General features: G+C 55.7%; 1 protein-coding gene across 1 annotated transcript in view; it reads right to left on the bottom strand.

The window, feature by feature from the left end:
- Nucleotides 1-22,975, bottom strand: part of TMEM266 (transmembrane protein 266) — a 121,661-nt gene that overhangs the window by 6,672 nt on the left and 92,014 nt on the right. The window contains exons 8-10 of the mRNA XM_037502048.2: nucleotides 21,801-21,916; nucleotides 7,412-7,573; nucleotides 1,409-1,445 (exon numbers count right to left, since the gene is read on the bottom strand). Of these exons, the coding sequence (XP_037357945.1) occupies nucleotides 1,409-1,445; nucleotides 7,412-7,573; nucleotides 21,801-21,916 (315 nt within the window). The remainder of the gene's footprint in view (nucleotides 1-1,408; nucleotides 1,446-7,411; nucleotides 7,574-21,800; nucleotides 21,917-22,975) is intronic.

The raw sequence follows: 22,975 nt of genomic DNA, 5'->3' as shown, positions 1-22,975 counted from the left end.
GCCCTGATACTGCAGGCCGAGGCCCAGCGGCAGCACAGGCAGAGCTGGCTCTTAAAAGCTTTTTTGGCCTCTTTTGATCCTTAAATGCCTGCGGTCAGAGGTGTGTTTTGCTTTAATGCCTGAGCTAAGGGAGGGGCCCGGGACTGGCTCCAGGCCCTGCCCAGGGATCTGCAAATCAGACAACACACCCCTCAGTGGTTCTTTATAATTTATGTTCTGAATTCAGCCTCGCCCCACAGGCTGCCCTGCAAGCGAGAAGTGGCTGGTGTGTTGCTCCCTGCAAGCAGTGCGGGAGCAGGCCCACCGGGGCCTGGTTTGATCCCGAGCCCTCGGCTGCAGAGGCACCTAGAGCGGGCAGGCCTCTGGGTTCAGCTGAAGAGTCGACAGACCATGCAACTTTATCCCACCTCACAGCTGGTGGCCTGGAGTGAATGAGAAAAACCCAGGCCCCAGGTTCTTGCCACTGGCCCATGACAGGAGCGTGAGCAGGCCAGAGTCCCTCTCTGCCTATTTCTTTATCTGCACCGTGAAGTGAGGTGAAGTTCTTACACAGAATGACGGGACCGGGGAGATGGCTCTTGATGTTGCCACCACCTCTGAGGGTCCAAGAGGTGACAGAACAGAATGTGGGAGGAGGTTCCCAGAGCAGGACCCACCTCATCGCCTGAAAGGGTGTCTCCCATCATGGCCTGCACACCCGGGTCAAGGGAGCTCCCCCTCTCTGTCGAGCAGCTCAACTCAACTCAACTGCTCAGCAGGGTCACAGCATGCAGCTGGCCCCTAGGCATCGGGCCACAAGTCTCTGCCCCTAAGAGCACAGCCTGGGCCTCCTGGGACGTTGACACCTTGGCCAGGCAAGCGACTTGGGCCTCTCTTATTTTCCAACTCTGGAGGCTTCACTGCGTTTCCCAGAAGTGGTCAGAATAGGTAGAGGTAGAAGGGGATGCTCCAGAGGTGAGTATGGCTCTTCACATACTGAGGCCCTTTGATCTTCCCACTTCTGAGGGCTGGATTAGCTGCCAGACTGGTCCCTCCCCAGACTTGGAGTGCCCACTCCCCTAATCCAGGCCAACAGCCTGCAGGTGGGCACAGCTGACACCCTTCTTCACTGACTCAGGAGCTCGGGGCCAACAAGGATACCCAGACCTTTCTTCCCTGGTGAAGGCCAGGCCTTCGCCTCCTGTATTTTATGACCCCTCCAGGGGGTCTGGTGTCTATGGCCCCAGGGAAAGGTCTGGAGGTGCAGCCTGCTAAGGCTCTGAATCTGGGTCCAGCCCATAAGGCTTGGTGTTGACACCAAGCCTGGTGTTGACTCCTTCAGTGAGGATGGTCACTTTTCTCTCTATCCAAGTGGCTCATAAAAATAACCCAGACCAGGTGACCTTCAGCCCAGACATCTCTCCTGAGCTCTGACTGGGCTGGCCAATGGACAACTTTTGGATGACCTCCAGCTAGCTCTGACTCAACACTCCCAAAATAGATCCCCCTTTCGGCCTCTCCCTCCGTCGTGGAGAGGTCTTTCCTAGCCCATGCCAAGTCCGAGACCCATGGAGGGCTCCGATGCCCTCTGCTCTGGCCTTGTGGTCCAGCCTGGGGTCTTACTGAAACTGCCCCCTTTGGGGTCTTGCTGTGATCTAATGAGTGGGAGCACTCACCCCGCAGGCTGTGACACAACCTAGATCCTCAGGTGCCGGTCTGTACAGTGTGGTTTGCTGACTCCACCTTCACTTTTTCACCAAACCTTTGCCCCACTGTGAGCTTTAAGACACAGACTGAGAGTGAGCCTCGGCCACGCTGTTCTCAGAGCAGACACTGGTGCTGCTAGGTCTCTGCTCCAGGCAGGCCCCTTCCCCAGACCCCTGGGGCGGGAGTTCTGTCCCTACCCACATAGGGGCCAGACAGCCCTTGAAATTCACTTCATTTTCCTCTCAGTTGCCCTGTGCCCGGCATCTCTGTCAGTCACTAATGGTTAGGGTGACAGACCAGTCAGGCAGGGCCTCTGGCCCAGGACACTGCCCTCCACCTTCCGGGTACAGCCTGCAGTCCAGGTCCCGCCCTTTGGCGCTTCCTATCCAGAGACTAGTTGGGGTGTCTGGAGCTTGGGAGGAGGAAGGATGCTTGGGGCCAAGAACAGGTCACCTGTCAGACTTGGTGTGGGGTGTCCACCTTCCATTTGCCCCTGGCTTGTTTTTAACAAGCACTAAGGAGCCCGAAGGCCACGTAGGATTCACCCTACGTGGGAACTGAGCTGGGAGAGCCTGGAGGGGCTAAAAAGCAGAATGGGCTCTAGGACAAAATGTCCTTGGGTGCCAATGTCCTTGGCTCTGCAGCTTGCACTGTGTGGCTTCGGCCATTCTGAGCCTCAATGTCCTCATCTGTTAAATGGGAATAAGAAACCTCACACTCTGTGAGTTGGAAGACTTGCTAAGATAATGAATGTCAAGTCCAGTGGCCATTCAGCTCCCTGAGCCTGGGCCCACAGTGCACAGTCCCAGTCATTTTTGTGGCAGCTGCTGCAGCTGGTTTCAGATGCTCGGTGCCTTTCTTCCTTGGGCGTGAGCCTTCTGCAAACCTACCCTGACTAATCCTCCCGAAGCCAGTGGAGTGATGCCGTGGCAAGGCTTGTTATGTGAGTTTTGCCCAAAGGGAGGAGCCCTGCATGACTGCCCAGTGCAGCAGAGCTGGGAGAAGGGGTGCTGAGTCAGCCGGGCCTCTGGGAAGTGGCGGGGCCCGCCAGGCTGGAGGACTGCTTGTCCACGCATCCTGAGCACACAGCGTGCTGCTCCATGGCTTGGCCAGGAAGGAGGACACCCACACAAGAGCCTACGGTGTGCCAGGTCTGAGAGCTGTGTGTGTGACTGGCTGCTCAGAGATGTACTTCTGCTACTAATCTCATTCTGGAAAATCAGGGCCTAGCGACACGGCTGGATACACAGTGGGGCTTCTTGTTCAAAAACATTAAGAATTTCCAGAGGGTAAAAGCAGAGCTCTGCATGAAGCCACACAGGTCACGGGCCACGATGCCAAGTGGTTAAGTAACTTGTTCAAGGCCCAGCTGAGTTTCCAAACCAGGCCTGAGGCTCAAGCTCCCAGCTGTCCCTAAAGGCCACGTGCCTCCTGGCTCTGGCAGTTGCTGTTGCTTTGTGTGAGGCCTTCCAGGGCTAGCCACTGAGCTCTGGGGCTCCATGGGCTCTCCGGGCCCCCACCAGGTACACACACACCGGGGGCCAGCGGCAACACAACCCCTGACGTGGCTCCATGAGCACAAAGGCTTGTCCTCTGCCAAGTGAACACTGGTGCCAACCCTGCCTGGCCGGGGAGGGGCCTTGTGTGTGGGGTTCCTCTGGGTGCTGGTGCAGTGTGGGGGACGCGAGATTCGCTGTGATATATGGTGAAAACGCGGAGCTCCCACCAGCGGGTGTCACTCATAAGTTATGGGCAAGATCCAAGACTAATAAATTTGGGGGGAAAGTATTAATGACTGCACAGGGGCACTGTGAACTTGGCAGGCCCCAAAGTCTAGAACTTCACAGCCCGGGTTTTAAAAATGATTTGTGCTGGAGCGAGTCTAAACAGAAGCTGGTCGGCAGCGGTCGGACTTCACCACTGGGGACTGTTGAGACTGCAGGCGTCTCCTCACTCGCTCAGCCTCCCGGGCTACCCTCCTCTGGAGAGCCAGGCCCCCTCCTGGGACTGATCGCTGTGTCTGCAGGTCAAATCCCACAGACAACTGTGAGACAATTGTGCTGTGGTGGCCCCAGAGCTTTCTGGCCTGACGGTCAATCCCAGCAACAAATGCTGCCCTTTCTCTACCTTCAGATCAGCCCAAGCACCCTAGTGGGTCCAGCCATAATTTCTAGGTCATGGCAATCCCTCCCTGGACATACGCGATGCCAATGTGGGATGGGGGCCCTCTCCAGGCTGTGAATCATGCTGCTTGCTTTTGCACCCTCACCCCTAATTCCTCCTGCCTCAGAGGTATTCACTTTGCTACTGATGTAATGGGGTGGCTGTACGGTTGCAAGTGGGGTGCACACTCTGTGTGTGGGCGTGGCTCTGGAGGCTGGGCAGGTGCAGGGCAGGAGCCATCTGGAGAGTGAGGGCAGCCTGGGTGCTCAAGGATAAAGGAGAGCAGGGTGGGATTCCAGGGCTGCTGGGAGGCCCATCTGCAGCTGCTCCCCGGGGGTCATTTTTGGCATCTCTATGGGAGGCCCCAGTGCCTTGTTCGGATGTCCCCCAAGTTCCCAGGAGGGTCACTAAAGACCCTGTGACACCCTGGCTCATGATACACAGCTGATCAAATTTATGCTGAGTGAATGTTGAGCCTGACACGGCATCCTCCCTCCAGATTCTGCCTCCCTCTTTTTCCTTGTGCGCGCTCTGCACTGGGGACTGCAGAGAGGAGGCCGGGGACTCAGTTTCACAGCATTCCCCCACACTCAGTGGGATTATTTTAGAGACTTGGCTTGCTCATAGACTCTCTAAGGCAAGATTTCACTCCCAGTGGGCCCAAAATGTGGCCTCAGGAGCCCAGGGTCTGTGGGTGACTGGCTGAGGGACGATGGCCGTGCCGTCACCTGCAGAGCTAAGGCTCCTGACGAGAGAGACTGCAGTGCTGCGCCAGAGGGGCTCTCCTGAGCTGAGGTGTGTCTAAAAGTGGGCACACTTGAGGAAAGATCGCTGCGTGTGTGTTCCGGGGGTAGGGAGCAGAGGGCACCTGTGTGGGCAAACCCGTGGTCCAGAGATAACGAAGCCTGAACATGAAGGTGTAGAAGGACATTGTCCAAGAAACACGGAGGCGGTAACACCAGCAGGCCATGGGCTGTGGGTCAGGCCTACAAAGCCCTAGAGCAAAGACAGGAACTAAAGGAGCTCTAGCTGAACACGGATAAACTAAGTTCCCCATGGGCACCCAAAAGGCCCACTGCTGAAGCAGCGGTAGTGAGGACCCAGAACTCAGCAGAGTCAGAGGGTGGGGGCAGGCCTGAGGCCGCTGTGGGTGGACTCACAGGCAGACCCCACAGGCTCAGGCACCTTCTGACTACAGAGCAGGCATCTCGGGCCCAGAAGAGAAAAGCAGGGGTGGCCTCTTGGCAGTCTATGCCTGTCTTGCTGCTCCCCCAAACAGCATTTGGTTCTGGACTTTGAGAAGGATCAAAACATCGGTGGCTGGGGGCAGAGTAGCTGGGAAAGAAACAGAGTCTGTCCCCTGAGAACGACTCCAGGGGGCAAAGGGAACAGGCCCTGCAGGAGAAAACACCAGGAGACTCATGTCTAGCAGGAAAGCTCAGCTGGGAGGCACCAGCAGGGCTGTGCATAGAAACTGTGGCAAGTGGGAGGCGAGCACTGGGGGCAGGCGTGGCTCGTGGGAGGGAAAATTTCCTAATATCCCAGCCATGTGAAGGCGGAGGCTTGGGTCTCCCTGCGAGGAACAAAGCACCCGTGTTGAGCGGAAGGTAAGCTGAGGCTCTTGGCAGGGTTATAGATGGGATTCAGGAACCTGCAGGAGGGCTCCCCTGGCCCCCAAGCTCTATATTTCTAAGATCTAAGGTCTCTGGAAAGATAATAACACTCAGCCTGCTCCCCAAAACCTTTCACAGTGCCTACAGCCGGCCAAGCACACTCACAGCCTGCTGCCCACACCTTCTAGGAGGGACATGGAGCTGGGAGGCTGGGGTCCCTGTCACAGCAGGGAAGGCTGGGCAGCCCAGTCAGAGCCGAGGACCTGCTCAGGCTCCAGCCTCCCACCCTGCCCAGCCCAGGATGTCCTTGCTGGGAGTGGGTGTGCCAGGTGAAGAAGGTGAAGCAGGTCCTGCAGCAAGCTGCACTTCAGGGCTCCACAGGGGTGGCTACTCCAGCGCCACCATCCCCGTGTGGGACTCTGAAAGTCAACTGTCTTCTCTGGGTCTGAGCTTCCTCCTCTACTCGAGAGAAAGGAGGTGTGAGGATTCAGGACATCATTCAGTAAAGAGCTTCCCTTGAAGAGGTTTGATGAAGTTTAGCTCCCTTCCCTCAAGGTAAAAAACTGTGAACCTGGAAACACAGTCTCAATTATCAGGGGACGTCAATATGGAAGTGCACTTCCTGGTGCAGTCCAGAACCCCCTACCCAGACACCCGCAGACACCCAGGAAAGGCGCGCAGCCAGGGCCGGCTCTGAAGGCCCCCATCTACCCCTGCCTGGCTCCCAAGCCCCCTGAGCTGGGGCTGATCCCTGGCCTGCGTGCATCAGGTCACAGCCTCCCTGAACCCCAAACGCCCAGCCCTGAGGCCAGGCCATCCCCAGGGGTGGGATTCTCGCTGCATCACACAACTGCAGTCCGGGACACTAGCGGGCCTGGTGGACACCCCTTTCCCTGAGCTCCCAAGCACCCTGCAAGGAAGGCTCAGCACCTCCCATCCGACAGCTGGAGAAACTCAGTCCGAGAAAGATGGAGCCCCCCTCCCCCCTCCCGGGGGTGAGATGAGCTTCTCTGTGGACCCCACCTGGGTCGGAGCCCGGGGTCACATCTGCTCCAACCTCCCTGCCCTCGATTTGCCCTCCTTTCGCAGGCGTGGGCTCCAGGCTCTCCTGGCCCCGACTGGGACTGAATATGGGGGGCGGGGGGCCTGGCAGCGCAGTGGGAAGCCCCGCGCGCGGGGCTGGGGTGTTTTCCCGGGCTCGGTGTGGTCACCCAGGGGAAGCTCAAGCCGCCCCCGCTGCCATGAGGCCCAGCGGCCGGTGAGCCTGGCTCCGAAGCAGGTGCCGTCGCCCGAACCACCGCGCGCTCACGTGCCGGCCTCGCCTGAAGCTTTCTCTGGGCTCTGCTGGGCGTCCCGGCTGGGGGGCGCTCCCTGCGGGCAGGGAGGGGGCGGCGGCCCGAAGACCTGCTGCCTGCGGAAGCCCGGCCCGGCCCTGGGCGCAGCGCGGGCGGAGAGAAGCCGGGCTCACCTGGCTCACCTGGCTCCCGGGGCTCACCTGGCTCCCTGTGCTCCCCGTGCTCCCCGTGCTCCCCGCGCTCCCCTGGCTCCCCGCGCTCCCCTGGCTCCCCTGGCTCCCCGTGCTCCCCGCGCTCCCCTGGCTCCCCGCGCTCCCCGTGCTCCCCTGGCTCCCCGCGCTCCCCGCGCTCCCCGTGCTCCCCTGGCTCCCCGCGCTCCCCTGGCTCCCCTGGCTCCCCGCGCTCCCCGTGCTCCCCTGGCTCCCCGCGCTCCCCGCGCTCCCCGTGCTCCCCTGGCTCCCCTGGCTCCCCGCGCTCCCCTGGCTCCCCTGGCTCCCCGCGCTCCCCTGGCTCCCCGCGCTCACCTGGCTCCCCGGGCTCCCCGGGCTCCCCTGGCTCCCCTGGCTCCCCTGGCTCCCCTGGCTCCCCTGGCTCCCCGCGCTCACCTGGCTCCCCGGGCTCCGGCCGCCGCTGCTCCGCCGCGCCCGCGCCCGCGCCGGCGGCCGCCGTCTCCTCGGCCCACGCGCCGGCCTCCAGCACCTGGTAGCGGCCGCGCGGCTGGCTGAGCACGTGCGGGGTCCGCAGCGCCGCTTCGCGCTCGGCCGCCAGGTCCAGGTCCTGCTGCGCCAGGTGCGCCCGCAGCTGCCGGATCTCAAACTGCAAGAGGAGAGCGGGCTGGGGCCGGGCGGGGACCCCAGCGCGCCGCCGGGGCGCCTCGGGCCGAGAGAGGGGCGCCTGCCCCTGGGGCCCGGGTCTGACGCCCGGGGTGGGGGGTGGGGGCGGCCCCCCGCGGGACGGGGTGCGGGGGACGCGCCGCGACGGGGAGCGCCGGCCCGGGGCGGGGAGCCCGGGGGGGGGGGGGGGGGGGGGGGGGGGAGGGGGAGCCGTTCAGGGCAGTGCCCGGAGGGGCACCCGGGAAAGTCAGCGAGGAACACGGGGACACCCCACCCCACCCGGGGTCTGCTCCACCAGGCTGGGAGGCACCCCCTGGCCCAGCCGAACCCCCAGCAATGTCCCGCCCTCTATTCCAGGAGCTGTTCCGAGGGGAGGGGAGGGGAGGGGAGGGGAGGGGAGGGGAGGGGAGGGGAGGGGAGGGCCCCCAGAGCACCCGCGGGACCCCAGCTCCGGGCTCCGGCCTCGGCTTCCTGTCCACGATGTGAGGCCCGACTCGGGCGTTCTGGGGGCCCTCGGCGCTTTATGAGGCTTGTGAAAGACGCACACATCTTGATTTTGCTTCATTTGGGGGCAGGGACCTCTCAGGGAGGCTCGCAGATGCCTCTTGGGTTAGTGGCTGGGACGGTGGTTCACACCCTGGGCCTTCCTGCGAAGTCTGGGTCTGACCCCGCAGGGCCCTGTGCGCCCTGGGGGGGGCCGGGGAGGCCGGGGAGGGAGGAGGAGGCTCTCCCGCCACCCGTGGGCTCCCGCGCGCCTGCTGCTCCTGCAGAGCTGAGCCGTGACTTGGGAGTTTGGGGGAAGAGACGGGAGACCCTGAGCTTGGGCTACCTGTGTAGGTTGCCCACCTACTGCCCACGCCCAAGCCCCATCCCTGCCCCTCCCTGGAGCTCAGACTCCCAGCTCCTACCTGACCGCGCCATGGAGCTGGCCTACCGGGTCCACATCGGACTTTTTACTGTTCCCCCAAACCTGCGCCTCAGGTATTTTCATCCCATTTTAGCTGGAGCCCAAAACGCATCCCCTCCCTTACTTCCTGGCTTCCCTCAGCCAATCTTCCCCCAAGTGCAGCGTCACCCCACCACCCTGCTTCTTGCTTCTCTCCACTCCCCTGCCGGCTCCCGCCTGGCCGCTGCAGCCTCCGCAGACCCTGCCCCTTCTCCCGCAGAGTAAGAGGGTCCTGAAAACCCACATCAGGCCGTGTCATCCCTGGTCCATAAACCTCCATCAGGAGGACAGCCGGACTTCGCCCTTGGCTCACAAACAGGCCCACCCCTGGGCCTGTCTCCATCCCACTTCACCTTGTCCTCTCTGCCTTTGCCCCCCAGACTCACCCGCTCCCCCTTAAACACAGCAAGGGCGGTTGGTCTCAGGGCCACACCCAGCTGCTCCCTCTGCTCCCAGCTCAAAGCTGCACCTGGGCACTTCGTCACATCGGCCTCTCTGAGTTCTCTGCGTCACATTTACCACCTTCATCAGAAGGTTTTTTTTCTTTAATGTACATTTTTTCCCTGATACACATAACACACACAACTAAAAGCATCCGCTCATGCCAGGATGACCAGGTAGCAAAGCGGCACTGGGGGGCCAGGTGTCAGTGCTCACAGCTCTTGTCTTTGGGGTTAGTTTCCCGTCCTCCTGTCGAGGACACACCCCTGTGCTGGGAGTAGGAGGGGAGTGGCAGAAGGTCCTGGCCTCAGGGGGAGGACTTCTGCTGGACCCTTGTTTTCAGCCCTGCCCTATGCCCAAGCCCCTGGGCAGCGCCAGCCACTGGGGAACACTCTGGTTTCACATCTCCAGAGGACAAACCCTTTGACTCTCGCAGACACGGGAGTGCTGTGCAGGATTCGGAAGGGGGCCAGCCCCCCTCCACTTGCCCTTGATCAGCTCCTCACCTCACCCCTTCCTCCCAAATTCCCAGTGTTCCGAGGGGGACAGGAGCCCACTTCCCTGACCATCCTCCTCTTAAGGCACCTCTCTTATACATCTTCCATCCTCCCCAACCCCTGGAATCTCTGTCCTCTTTCCCCCGATGGACAAGCCTTCAAGAGACAGCTTCTTAAGTCTTCTGTATTTATGACTTTTTTCTTTATTATTATTTCAGTGGAGTTCAGGGAATGAGATCAGATAAATAAGTGTGGTCAATTGCCATTTTTTAAAAGACTACTCACTGGTTTTCCTCTCTCTCATCCCCAGGGGGGTGCTGATGAAAAAATAAATGAAGGTGTGATATGCAGTTGGTGCTAATCTCAAGGACAGTTCAAGCCACCCCTCTGCTGACCAGGTCCCAGAGGTCCCAAGGGGCCTACCAAGGCTAAATTCAGGCTGCCAACACAATGCCATGCAGAACTGGAAAGAAATGTGCACAACTGGCTCTCAGGAACAGCTAGGTCCACCTCGGCTCTCTCTGGAATATAATCCCTGTAACAGCCATGGTCTTACCTACTTTGTTGACTGGTACCCGGAGGCTCTCAATTCATATTGTTGAAGGATAATAAACTAATGAATGAACTAGTCAATTTTGCTCAATTCTGTGGTTTCAGACTGAGTCTTAACTCTAGTTACAGACGGCCCTAATCCTTCCAAAAAGCTGAGACAAAGACTGAGCCTTGACTCTGGTCACACTGAGCCCGGATCCTAGTCACAGACTGAGCCCTGATCTTGGTCATGCCCTGAGCCCTGGTCCTGGGCTCACATGGAGCCTGAACGCCAGGTGTTCAAGTTTGAACACATGCTGAGACCAATCCTAGACACAGACTCAGCCTTCACTGTTTTCAGATTCTGGACCTCAACAACCCAGCATTCAAATGGGGCTGCAGTTCTCCAAGGGTGAGAAAATGAGGCTGGCTCGTTATAGGGTGGATATGGAGAGGGTTCAAGTCACCCCTCTGCTGACCAGGTCTCAGAGGGCCCACGAGGCAACCCTTCTGAGCTCTGCTGGGTCGGAAGCCCCCCTCCTCCAGAGATTGATCTGGACTCCCTTGGGCACACTCAGCCCACTTTCTCCAAGGCTGCTCATCAGGGCCAGCAGGCTCAGCTAATGGCCTCCTAGGCCACTCTGAGGGAATGCATTATTGATGACTTGTAATTGATATAGTGCTGCCCATGAGTGTCCCTCTAGAATTCAGGTCAGACAGCTGGATCAGGGCTCACCCAGCCCCAAGACCATATGTGCAGACATAGACATGAGCAAGTTTGGGGTTAGAGATATGAACCCCAAGTTTGTGGTAGTTCTCCCATTCATTCATTCATTCATTCAATCACACACTTATTCACTAAGAAGTCAGGTCAAGTATGGTGAGGGCCACGTTGTACTTCTATCATGCATTTTGGGACAAAATGTGCTCTCTCAGCTTGGAGGTAAGTCCTGGGTGGCCCTAGCAGGGGAGGGGTCTGTCTGCTGCAGTAGGAACAAATCTCCTGTGAGAGTCGCAAGGCCCCGCTCTGGGTAGCACTTGTGGCAGAGGAGGTGTGTGTCTGAGAGGCAGAGGACTGGCAGGTAAGAGGGGGCTGGGAAGTCTGCAAGGCCATACCAGGCAGACACAGTGAACTGTTTTAAAGACTCAGATTTATTTAAAGAGCTACAAGAAACAATGAAGTCATTTGAATGGAGTGGTGGAGGGGACAGGGTGGTGATTTTGATGAGCATTTTGAAAACACGGTGTTGACTGTAGAACAGAGAACAGCTGGATGGAAAATGAGGCCAGGATGCGTAAGTGAATACCAGCAGGGAGGTTGCTGCAGCCACCCAGGCCAGAGGGGACCAGAATTTGGGCCAAGGAGCAGACTGTGGCAGTGGCTATAAGAGGAAGGATACAAGAACAATTTAGGAGGTGAAAGGGTTAGCATGGGATATGGCTTATGAAGGAAGAGGGGAACCTGTTGGGGGACATATATGTACAAGTTTCATATCGAGAGAGTTTGGAGTGACCAGATGTTCTCAGTCCTTCCTTGCCCTGCTCAGAATGACTGACTCCTTCCTGGGGAACTGGAGGTGGGCCAAGTAGCTATCAGTTCTGGTCATTGGCTCTGATGGTACAAAGGGTTGCCAGCATGTTTCAGCCTGACTCCTGACCGCCCCAGGCTGGACATGGCCACATGTGTCTTCCTGGTTGACGGAAGGGCTGTCAAAGGCTCCTAGGCCATCAGGGCCACATTTGTCAGGTGGTGAACTGAGATCCCCAGGTAGGAAGGAGTCATCTGTACTGGGGTTCATGTTCAGGGACAGGCAGAGCCCTCTGGTTCATAAGAAGTAAAGATGTGGGCCTCCCCGGTGGCGCAGCGGTTGAGCGCTGGGCTGCGAAGCTGCCCGCAGCCTCTGCAGTGCTGGTTCGATCCCCGGCCACCGGCGAGGGTCCCATATGGCATGTAGACCTCTCCTGCCGCCCGCTGCTCCCCTCAGCAGTGTACTTCGTTAGTCTCCCTGTTTTGTTCTCTGCTCTGGCTCTGGTGAATTCTCTCACCCTCCCGCGCTTCTGACTGTACCCAGTGCTTGTATAAATAAATAAATAAATCTTAAAAAAAAAAAAAAAAAAAAGGAAGTAAAGATGGGCCCTGAATCCATGCCTGTGGCTTCCATTCCCACAGGTCTGTGTCAGGAAACTTGCAACCTCACAGGCGAGATGGAAGTGACTTAGCTGAAACAGAACAGAGGGAACTCGATAGCAGCAGACCTGGGAAAGGGCAGGATTCCCTCAAGTGGGGAAAAGCTAAGGGCTGGAGGCAGGAGTCTGAGCTCGTGGTCCATTATCCTCCCTCACTCTGACTTTGGGTAAGTCTCTTTTCCTCCCTGGGCCTTATTTTCATTATGTGCTCAATAAGGAAAATGGCCTAGCTGTCTTCTGAGTCTATGATGAGCTCCACTCTGGCTCTGTGACCCTCACTGCAGGGGAAGGAAGTGCAAGTGCCAGGTAGCCATGGATGCTGGATAGAGGGCCCTCCCTGCTGAAGTGCCCCACTGCCAAAGGGCTGACTCCTTAGAGGAAGGTAACAGCCCAGAGCCCCTAAAATGCATGAGAGTGTAGCACACAACAGACTGACTAGTCATGCAAAAAAGCAGGAAAAGGTGATCAATTATCAAGATGTTCTTAGACAGGACTTCAAAATAACTGTGAGTGATATGTTAAAGAATGTAGGGGAAGAGATGGACAAAATGGATGTAGCAATTCTGTGGAGAAACAACTTATGAAAGGTATCGAATGAAACTTTTAAAACCTTAATAGATAATGTTTGAAATTGACATTGTTGGGTGTGTTTGACAGCAGCCTGGAAATAGTAGAAGCCAGGCACATTGAACTTGAGGAACTTGAGAACAGGTCAATGGAACAGGATCAAAACTTACGGCCACTGGTTTATAGTTGCTTGTTGATTTTGATTTTTACTTTATTATAATTAGTCTTTTTCCTGGTCCCTTATTTAGGTTTTCTAAATTCCTGCTATGAGTGAGACCATCCAGTATTTTTCTTTTTCTTTCTGGCTTATTTCCCTGAGCATGATCCAAAAAAAAAAAAGATGTAAAAAATATATAAGGGCCTCCCCGGTGGCGCAGCGGTTGAGCGCTGCGCTGTGAAGCTGTCTACAGCCTCTGCAGCACTGGTTCTATTCCCCGCTGGCCAGGGAGAGCCCCACATGGCACAGCAGACCTTTTCTGCCTCACCTGCTGCTCCCCTCAGCAGTGTCTTCACTCCGTCTGCCTGTTCTGCTCCCCGCTCTGGCTCTGGTGAATCCTCTCACCCTCCCGCGCTTCTGGCCTGTCCCCCAGTTCTTGTATAAAATAAATAAATAAATCTTATATATATATAATTTAAAAAATGAAAATATATATATATATATATATATATATACAGGAAAAAAAAACAAAAACTTAAGGCCAGAAGAAAAAAGATAGAATGAGAGAACAGAATAAGGTTGGGGGCAGAAAGAGAGAGGAGAGAGATGATCGGAAGGCCTAATGTATACAGTTAGAACTCCAGAAGGAGGAGCATGAAAGGATAGAACAGAGCAATAAAGAAACCATGGCCAAGAACTTTCTAAATCTAATGAAAAACATCAACCCAGAAATTCAAGATACTTAAGGAGTCCTAAGAAGGATACAATACAAAAAACCCCACACCTTGCAAGCAGGTGGTCACACTGCTGGAAAGAGACAAGGAGAAACACAGCACCCATGCTCTCTAGGGCGCACAAAGGCTTGGGCCTCTAGGAGAGGAGGTGCATGGTGGCTCTGATGACAACATGAAGAATTCCCCATTGGCAAACTGGCCCAGTGGGGAAAAAAGAGCACCCTGGGCCTTGGGAAGCATGGAAGTGCAGTCACACCCTATCCCCAGTTAGTGCGTGTCATTAGCTAAGTATTTCTGATGAGATAACCTGGTCAGGCTGGCCGGGATCCACAGGGAAACCCTCAGTGCATTACTGGAGTGAGTCAGGTCCCATGCATCGGGCTGGGCTTTTAATGCATGCCTAGGCGAGCCAGACCCTCAGGGCGGCAGGGCCGGCACACCCGGCACATCTCCGCCTTTAATGGTCTGGTTTGTGGACTACGACTGACACGGCCTTGGCCTGATCAATGCACACTTTGGCCAGAAGCTCGATGGTATCTAATGCAATAGCAATAATTTTCTTCCATCCTATTAGTGCTGTCTGCACAGACTGCCCTGCCTTCAAACCCATCTGCTGTTGGGATAGCATCCAATGTTTATTTCCATTAGTTTTGCCATTGTTGGTAACAATAAAAATCAGGAGACAGTTGCAAACTAATGATTTAGGAACAGGGTGAAGCTGAATTCAACCTTGGCCCCTTTCCATCCACTGTGAAGATGACTGGTAGTGGGCCATAAATTTAAATTATAGCAAAAGGATAACATAAGTTATTCCTCTGATGGCTAATTTTATCAGCTAAATAGGCTTGTCATTAAAGCTATCAGCTGTTTTACAAATCACTTCCCATGTTAAAGAAAAAAAAAAAAAAACAGCATTTCCCACAGTGGAGATCTTGAACAATCCAGGTAACAAAGGCAATTGTGCTGAGCCGGGGGCTTACAGCCTCTGCAGGAAAAAAAGGGGCTTTCTGGAATGAGCCAGCACCAAGTGCAATCCCCATACACATGGTACAGAGTAGAGTGGGTAGAGGTGGAGGAGCAGGACACTCCTCTCCCCGCACTGCCTTCTTCTACCAGAAATGCCCATGACTTAGCTTCTCAGGAGACCGGCCCGGGAAGCTTATACTCATCCAGGGAAGACTGAGTGTGACTGTGCCTCTGTGGGGAAAAGGAAATAAGAGGACACCATGCATCTGGTGACTACAGGGACTGTTTCTTGAGGACACAGACCACTTTGTCAGCAAGTGGTATCTGAGGTATGGCCATGCAACTGAGTCCCACCTACAAAAAACCCTGTCACTGCTTCTAGGCCTGACCAGCAAAACGCTTCTCAGCTCGATTCTCCACTCTTTCTCCTGGTGAAGGGAGAAAACACCAGTGACTTAGAAGGAGGAACCCCAAAATGGGAGGGCCCTGGAGGCCTGAGTGACTCTGTGGGGCAGAGTCCCTTCACCCCCCTGCCTGCTATAATCCCCACTGGGCTGTGACATACTGTCCTTGGGTTAGGCTCCTGGCACTTGTGGGCTTTACTGATGAGCAGCTCATGTCACTCATCCTAAGAGTAGCTTGTACAGAACCCCTATATCTGACATAGGAAAAGGGACACTGAAGCCCAAGATCCATTCCCAGCTCTTCCATGAGAAAATGCAAGTCGTTCCATCTATAAAGGAACGGATTATAAATAATCCTAGCCAATCAGCTTTGACCATCAACATCAAAATGAGGTGTGTGAAACTATCAAATAGTACCTTTGTTAGGGGTCACCATCATACAGATAACTTGGCAGTATTTTTTTTTCTCTCTCTTGCTCATTGACATATTCCAGTGAGCTAGACTTATATATATGTATATAGAAAACTTGATTTAATCTGATCCTCACAATATCCAAATGATAGAAATCTTATTTCCTCTGATTTTTTTTCCCCAGTGAGGAATTAAAGGGAGATAAAGCAGGGATTCAAGGGAGATAACCAGTCATTTGGGAAGCTGAGGTTGAAATCCTGCTGGCCAGTTCCCTGGGTAAGCAGACCCCCTCCTACCTCTGGGCTGCCCCCCACAGGACTCCTCCCCTAGGAGCTGACGTCTGCCAGGGTCTGAGGCTGCCCTGCAGGGCTCACAAATCTCTCTGGCCTCCTTGCAGGGGGAGTCCCTACATTGAGACTGCATTCCACAGCCAGGCCAATGATTTCAGGGTGAATGGTGCTGAGGAAGGAGAACATCCTTCCGTCCTTCCTCAAGGATCCAGCAGGGAGGAGATATGAACTATGACTGTGGAGCCGGGTTGGATCAGATTATTTTGGGCCAAAGGTCTTTGCAAGATTTACAGGGCACTGAGCAGGGCTGATGGGGACGTCAGGATACTTTTTGGATGGGAGCAAGATCCTGGGCACAGATGTATGTAAAACCTCAGAATTTGTTTGTAAGATGCCTGGAAGCATGCTGTCACTGCGCTGAGTTAACCACTGTATCCAAAACAGCTTTGATTTTGAAGCAGCCAGGACATAGAGACGGAACGTTCACACTCTCTGCAGGACAGTAACTGTCATCCTCTCTGGAACCCAGCTGGAAACAGCGAGATGAACTCCTAAGAAAATCCTGGCCAGATGCAGCCACATAAAAGTGAACGGACGGACGGGACCTTGCAGGAGAAGCCTGTTGAACTGGGGGATCTGAGGCGCCCACGGTAGGAGTGAGTGGTCTGGAAGCAGGTCGCAGGAGACCAGACCACAGTCTGGCCCACACAGTGTCCTCCTCCTCCTCACTGTCCCCCTGGACACCCTTTTCCAGCAGGACTTGGTTAGAAATGAGGTATGTCCAGTGGTCAGAAGAGACGGGGGCCAAGAGGGTGGCACAAGGGAAAACAGAGACTAGGGTGTGTGATATGGACATGCCTCCCCCTTCTCTGGGCTTCAGAGCCATGTCTGCCAAGTTTGTTTGTGCCAGATCCTCCAAGGGCTGCTCATCTATCACCAAGGTGGTGCTGGGAACCCTGGGGAAGGCCTTGAAAACAGAGCTGCCAGAGGCCAGAAGACACCCATGCAAGAAACCGGCCTTTCACCTGAGTCTCCTCAATGTCAGGCACAATTTAAACTTTCTAGAAAAGCTAAGATGAATAAAAGAGAGAGTTGTAAGGTGGGAAGATCTGACACCACACCGAAGGCGGTCAGAGCCAGCACCCATCGCCCATGGTGGTCAGCCACGTTGACAGCCCGAGGGCTGAGGAGGGACCCTCGAGAGGGTGTGATGAGGAGGCACATTACCTCCGAAGGATTCCTCCCCCCAAGCCCACAATCCAGTCTAACCATGGGAAAAACATCCGACAAGAACATCACAAGGCCCAGTAGAGGGACAGTCCGCAAAATCCCTGAGCAGTGCCAGAACCAGTGAGGCCCGAGGGCAACGAGGAGACAAGCTGGCTGTGTGTGACTGCGCCCGGGGCGGGGTCCAGGAAGACAGAAGACATGAGACAAAACTGAGGAAATTTGAACAAAGTCTGGGAAATTGGGTGCATGGAAACACTGGACTATTTTCGTAAATTTTTTCAAAAATCTAAAGTTGATTAAAAAATAAAGTTTATTTTAAAAAAGAGCTTAGTGAAGCATTACTTTACTTGGCAACTGAGCTATGCATGCCAGGCAGAGAGCGCGGTGAGCACACGGCGGGTGTTTCCCTTAAACAGATTCTCCGTGTTCCTCGGAGCTTCCAGGGCTCAGTTTGGCTGGATTGGGCTCTGAGGATTCATTGCAGCAGGGAGACAGAGGGTGGGGTAGTTGCCAAAGATGGCTACGACCTGGGGGCGGGGGCAGCTGGCAGGGTCAGCTGTCAGAGAATCTTTGACAGCGCCTGATTCTGCTGGGCAGGAAATGCCACAGAACAGGACGCGAACAAGCAGCCCGGGGGAGAGCAGCGCACCGCCAGGACAGCGGCACCCGCTCCCGGCTCTGAGAGCAGCGAGCTCCAGGCAAGTCACCAGGCCTCGGCTTTCTTATCTGTAAGATGGGCACATGGGGGGAGAAGGGATGGACTGGCCAGGGGGCATCTCCAGCTGGGCAGCTGTTGTGACGTGCCAGCCTGTAGGCTAAGCAATCTCACAACCAGCCGGCCAGGATTTATCACTGGCCCCATTTTTCAGATTAGGAAAACCAGAAATCCCAGCTGCACTGAAGCCCCAGGCCAGAAAGCAGCCAGGCTGGCTTTGCACACAGGTCCGCCCCAGAATGTGGGTCTAGAATTCTTAACTTTTGCAGGCTCCTTTCTCACGAAGGGCCTGGCCGTTCCCGATGCTCTAGGAGCGGCACTTTCATTTTCTTACGGGAGTTTGGAGCCCCGTCAAGTCCCGGATCTGGTCTTAAAATGCAGCTGAAACAAGGCGTGTGTCCTTCCCCCCAGGCAGGGGCAGCCCCACAGGCCTGGCCCGCTCCCCTCCCCTGGCAGCTCCTCGGCACTCCCCGGCCGTCTGGTCCTTCTTGCCAAGATGACAGGTTTCAGATGTTTTTTAAATTAAAACGGGTTGTTTCTGTACATCTCTTTTCCAGATGTCACTACCTAGAGGGACTCTGTCTTTATTTATTGGCTCTTTCCTGTGCAGAATCCAAGGGAGTCTTTCCAGCCAAGACCCCTGGGAAGGAAGCCACATGTGGGGGTGGTAGGAACATGGGGACCCCTGGGTTCAGGACCAGGGTCATGGTGGAAACCTGGAGGCAGGAGTGCCATTAGGGTGTCCCCCCAGACATGTGGCACACGTGCTGTTAAGGTGAGGGAGTGCTGGGCAAGCTGCTCTCTGGCTGGCTGGGAGGGGGCAACGTGTGCAGGGCGAGGCGGCTGTGCCTGTGTCTCTCACGTGGCCAGCTCCAGCAAGCAGAGTGTCCATACCTACCAGACGGTGGCCTGAGAGCCTGATGGGCTGGGGCCGGGCTTGCGCCACAACAGAAAGATTCCCCTCCCCCTGCCTGTCTTCTCTCTATCCCAAACTTAGGCCTCAGCCCCCGGGGGTTGCTGCGGCCTTCCCAGCAGTCTTCCCAGAGCACCCTGCCTCCCGCTGGTCCTCAGTGACACTCTGAAGAATCTTTCAAAAACGAAATCTGGGGCCTTCATGGTTGCGCAAGGGATTAAGCACCACACTATGAGGCAATCCACAGGCACTGCAGCACAAGTTTGATCCCCGGCCAGGGAGCTACCCACATGGCACAGCAGATCTCTCCTGTCTGCCCGCTGCTCCCCTCAGCAATGTACTTCAGTCAGTCTGCCTGTTCTGTTCCCCACTCTGTCTCTGGTGAATCATCTCACCCCCCGCATCTCTCGCCCGTACCCTAGCTCTTGTATGCATAAATAAATAAATCTTTAAAAAATAAAAATGAAATCTGAATGCAAATTGGTGCAGCCTTGATGGAAAACAGTATGAAGAGTCCTCAAAGGTTAAAACATAGAACTGCCATGTAATTCAACAAGTCCACTCTTAGGTGTCAAAAAACACTAATTTGAAAATATACACTGTGTTCACTGCAGCACTATTTACAACAGCCAAGAGAGAGAAACAACTGAAGTCCCCAGCCACAGGGAAGTGGATAAAGAAGATGTGGTACACACACAATGGGATACTCAGCTCTAGGGAAAAAAGATGAAATCTTGGCTTTTGCAACAACACAGATAGAACTTGAGGTTATGATGCTAAGAGGAATTAAGCCGGAAGGAGAAGACAAATACCGTGTGGTTTCACTTGTATGTGGGCTAAAAAGAAACAAATCAAACAAACTCAACACAACAGACAACTCTTAGACCCTGACAACAAAGTGGTGGTTACCATGGAGGACGGGGAGGGGGGTGGGGCCGGGGAGAGGCCCGAGGACTTTGGTGGTGGGTGCCCTGTGGTGTAGACACATAGGAGGCATGACACTGTACTCCCGAAACATACACAGCTTTGCAAATCAATGAAAAAAGAGGTGCTACGTTAGATAGCTATAAAATCTATATATTTGGAAATAATAAAATGATTTACATATCACAAAAAAAAATCTGAGCTGATCCCATTCTTGCATCTAACACTCCCCTTCCTCTTTCCTGTAGGGATAAAGCCCAGACTCCCTGGTCCACCCTCACCACACCTGCCTCCAAATCCTTCCACTTGCTCCCACCGCCACAGCCTGGATCGCCTCTCATTCCTCAACACACCACCATGCTCAGTCCTCGCCTGAGCCCTCTGTCCTTACCTGTCCCCCAGTGGCCCTGCTCCCCTGGCCTCCTGCCTGCAAAGCCCCGGACAGTGCCTGCTGGAGCAGCCCTCCCGCCTGATGGCCACTGTCTCTGGGCCGCTGCCCGTGCCACCCAGGGCCTCATTAGGGCAGAGTCGTGTCCTGGGCCCCTGAAGGCTGGTGCCCAGGCACAGCGATGTCTCAGCGGTGGAGACTGCCTGGCCTGACAAATGGGAGGATGGACGATGCTGATGCTGACCGCTCAGGGGCCGGACATCTGTCTTCCAGGCCTATGGCCGTAGTGAGTGCCCTGATCCCGGGTTCCCTGAACAATGTCTCCCTGGGGCTGCATCCCCAGTGTCCCCTCTGGCCCTTTACATAAGCACCATGTGCTGAGATGACAGGCCATGACTTCCCAAAGTAGATAAAACAGTTGGTCCCTGACAGTTGTCCCGGGGGGTGATTGTGAAGGCGCTGTGTGCGTGTTTCCATGACGACGTGTTTCCATGATGGATCAATTTATGGGGAGGCTCCACAGGGTTTCTGCTCCCTCTGGGTCTTCCTCCCTCCTGGAGAGGTTGGGCTGAGCAGCCAGGAGAGCCACTGAACAGGCATTTTCTAAGAGCCACAGCAGGGTGCTGGGCTGGGACTGGAGCTGGCCAGTGTCCTTGGGAGCACCCAATTCAGTGGCAGGAGCAGCCCCAGATGCAAACCACATGGCTGAGTGTGCACGGGGCCCGTGGGGGACGGAGGCTGGCTGCAGGGACTGTGGGGAAGGTGTGCCAGGTGTCGGGGAGAAGCCAACACCCACACAGAGTGAACAGGCACAGTTCATGAGGGGCAGGAGTTGGGCAAAGGGCACGTGCAACCAAAACTCAAGTGATGGGCCGGCACGAGGCCTGTCAGAGAGATGTGTGACTCCACCAGCGTGTACACCCGGCGGAGGAGACACTAGATCAACAAGACAGGAGGGCACGGTGGCCCTGGGAGTTCTTCTGAGAACTTGATACTGCAGCAGGACAGGGAGGGAACAAGGCCCAGAAGGGGGTGCATCTTATGTGGTTCAGGGAGCCCGGGGCAGTGGCCCTGGCCTCTTCCCAGAACCCCTGGGGCAGAACAGGAGTTCACAGGCATCATCTGGTCCTTTCTCCTACACACATTTCTAGCCCCTTGCCAGCACCAGAGGCACTCCCACCTGTGCAACGGGCACCATGCCTCGGGGCTGGGGGCTGGGTTTGTGCAGGGTTTTGCAAACTCATTATAGGACCCCGTGTCCCCCCATCTCCTAAGCACCCCAGCCTCCCTCCTTGAAATCCTATAGAAGGGGGTGTCTGTCCCTCTTGGGAGCAGCCCCCACATCTTGCGGGTAAGGAATGTGGCCTGGCTGCCGTCGCGGGGAAGAGAGCAGGCAGGCTGGGCCTTGAGGGGGTTCCAGATGAACCCTCTCTGGCCCAGCTGCTCCCATCCCCCTTGGCTTGGCTGAGCCCTGTCTTGCAGGGTTGCCTGTCTCTGAGTCTGCACCCCAGGTCCTGGGGAGCGGCAGAGAACACACCTCTTTGCAGTCCACAGGGGTCCTGGGTGATTCCTGGTCCACGGGGGGTGTGGGGGGGGTGCCCAGCAGCCCTCTGCAGTGGGAATCCTCACCCTGCTTTAGAGTCTACTGTGCTGAGAAGACACCAATGCCTGGTGACTCGCTGGTGGGAGAGCCAGCTGGTCACCGTGGGGCAGTGACAAGAACCCTGGCATGGGAGTCATGCTTGGCTGGGAGCTCGTTTCCCTCTGGGCCTCAGGTTCCCCACATATGCTATAAGGGCTTGGGGAGATCCCTGGCCGGCCACCCCTGAACTCTGCCTTCCTATGACTTCAGGCCCCACAGTGTCTCCAGCCCTGGGAGGGACAGACCCGAAGGTGGCAATACATTACCCCTTGTTCTTGACAGATCTGTGTCAGCCTCTCCAGCTGCTCGTCCTGGATGACCTTGGCCTTCTCGTACTGCTGGATGACCACCTCCATCTCCATCTTCACGGGCAGGACGTAGGCTGGAAGACAGACAGCCCAGTTAGAAACTTGGCAGCAGGGGGCTGTCCTGGGAGGGGCGGATGGCAGCACCTGGCCAGCAGCGGGTTTCACGCCAGGCGCAGTCCCTGGAGGGCCTGGGGGTGGACGTATCCAGAGGCAGAGATGCCTTTCATGTGTGTCTGCGTACGCGGCTGCCTGGAGTAAGGTCTCCAGGCTTCTCTGAGCTTTGGTGACCCGTGGCCCCCACCGGGACCATGGCTGCAAGGAAATGCCGTAACTTCAAGAAGGCTTTCTTGAAAGGTGAGCACGGGAAGAGGAGGAAGAAGAGAGACACTCTCACACATGGCCACTGGAGACGGAAAATGGGGCGGCCACTCTGGAAAACAACTTGGCAGTTCTTCAAAATGCTCGGCCCAGCAATTAAACTCACATCCACACAGAAAACTTGCACACAAGTGCTCACAGCAGCCCGGAGTGGAGACAACCTCCGTGCCCATGGAGGGATGAGCGGATGGAGAAAGCGCGGAGGAGCTGCTCGGCGGAATACTACTTGACAGTAAAAAGGGACGAAGGGCTGATTTACGTCACAACATGAGCGGACATTGAAAACACTTGTTCCATGAAAGAAAGGCAGGTGCAAAAGCCCACAGACATAATTCCAGCTGTACGCAATGTCCAGGCCGGGCAAGTCTGCAGGGATGAAAGGTTAGTGGCCGCCTAGGGCTGAGGGGGAAGGGGGGTGATCCCGAATGCGAACGCAAAGTCAGTTTTCCCTTTTGGGGAGATGAAGACGCTTTGTACTGAGATCTGGGAGATGATTCCATAACTCTTCGAATAACTCTTAACTCAGCAAGAACTACTGAGTTACGTACTTTTCATGGTCAAGTTTTATGGTGTGCGAATTACGCATCAACAAAGATGTTTAAGAAGAAAAGGAAGTTGGGGCCTTCCTTTCGCCTCTTTCTCTTCTTTCTCCCTTACTTCTTTCCACCGGCTGGAATGCAGATGTGATGGCTGGCATGGGGGCGGTCACCCTGACCCCTAAGGCGACTGGCAAGTAGGTTACATGAAACAGAGCA

Source organism: Talpa occidentalis, unplaced genomic scaffold (genome assembly GCF_014898055.3).
Source record: "Talpa occidentalis isolate TD23 unplaced genomic scaffold, MPIMG_talOcc4v2.1 talOcc4.11, whole genome shotgun sequence".
NCBI lineage: Eukaryota > Metazoa > Chordata > Mammalia > Eulipotyphla > Talpidae > Talpa > Talpa occidentalis.
The sequence above is the reverse complement of the archived record's forward strand: the minus strand, read 5'-3'. Positions and strand labels throughout refer to the sequence as shown.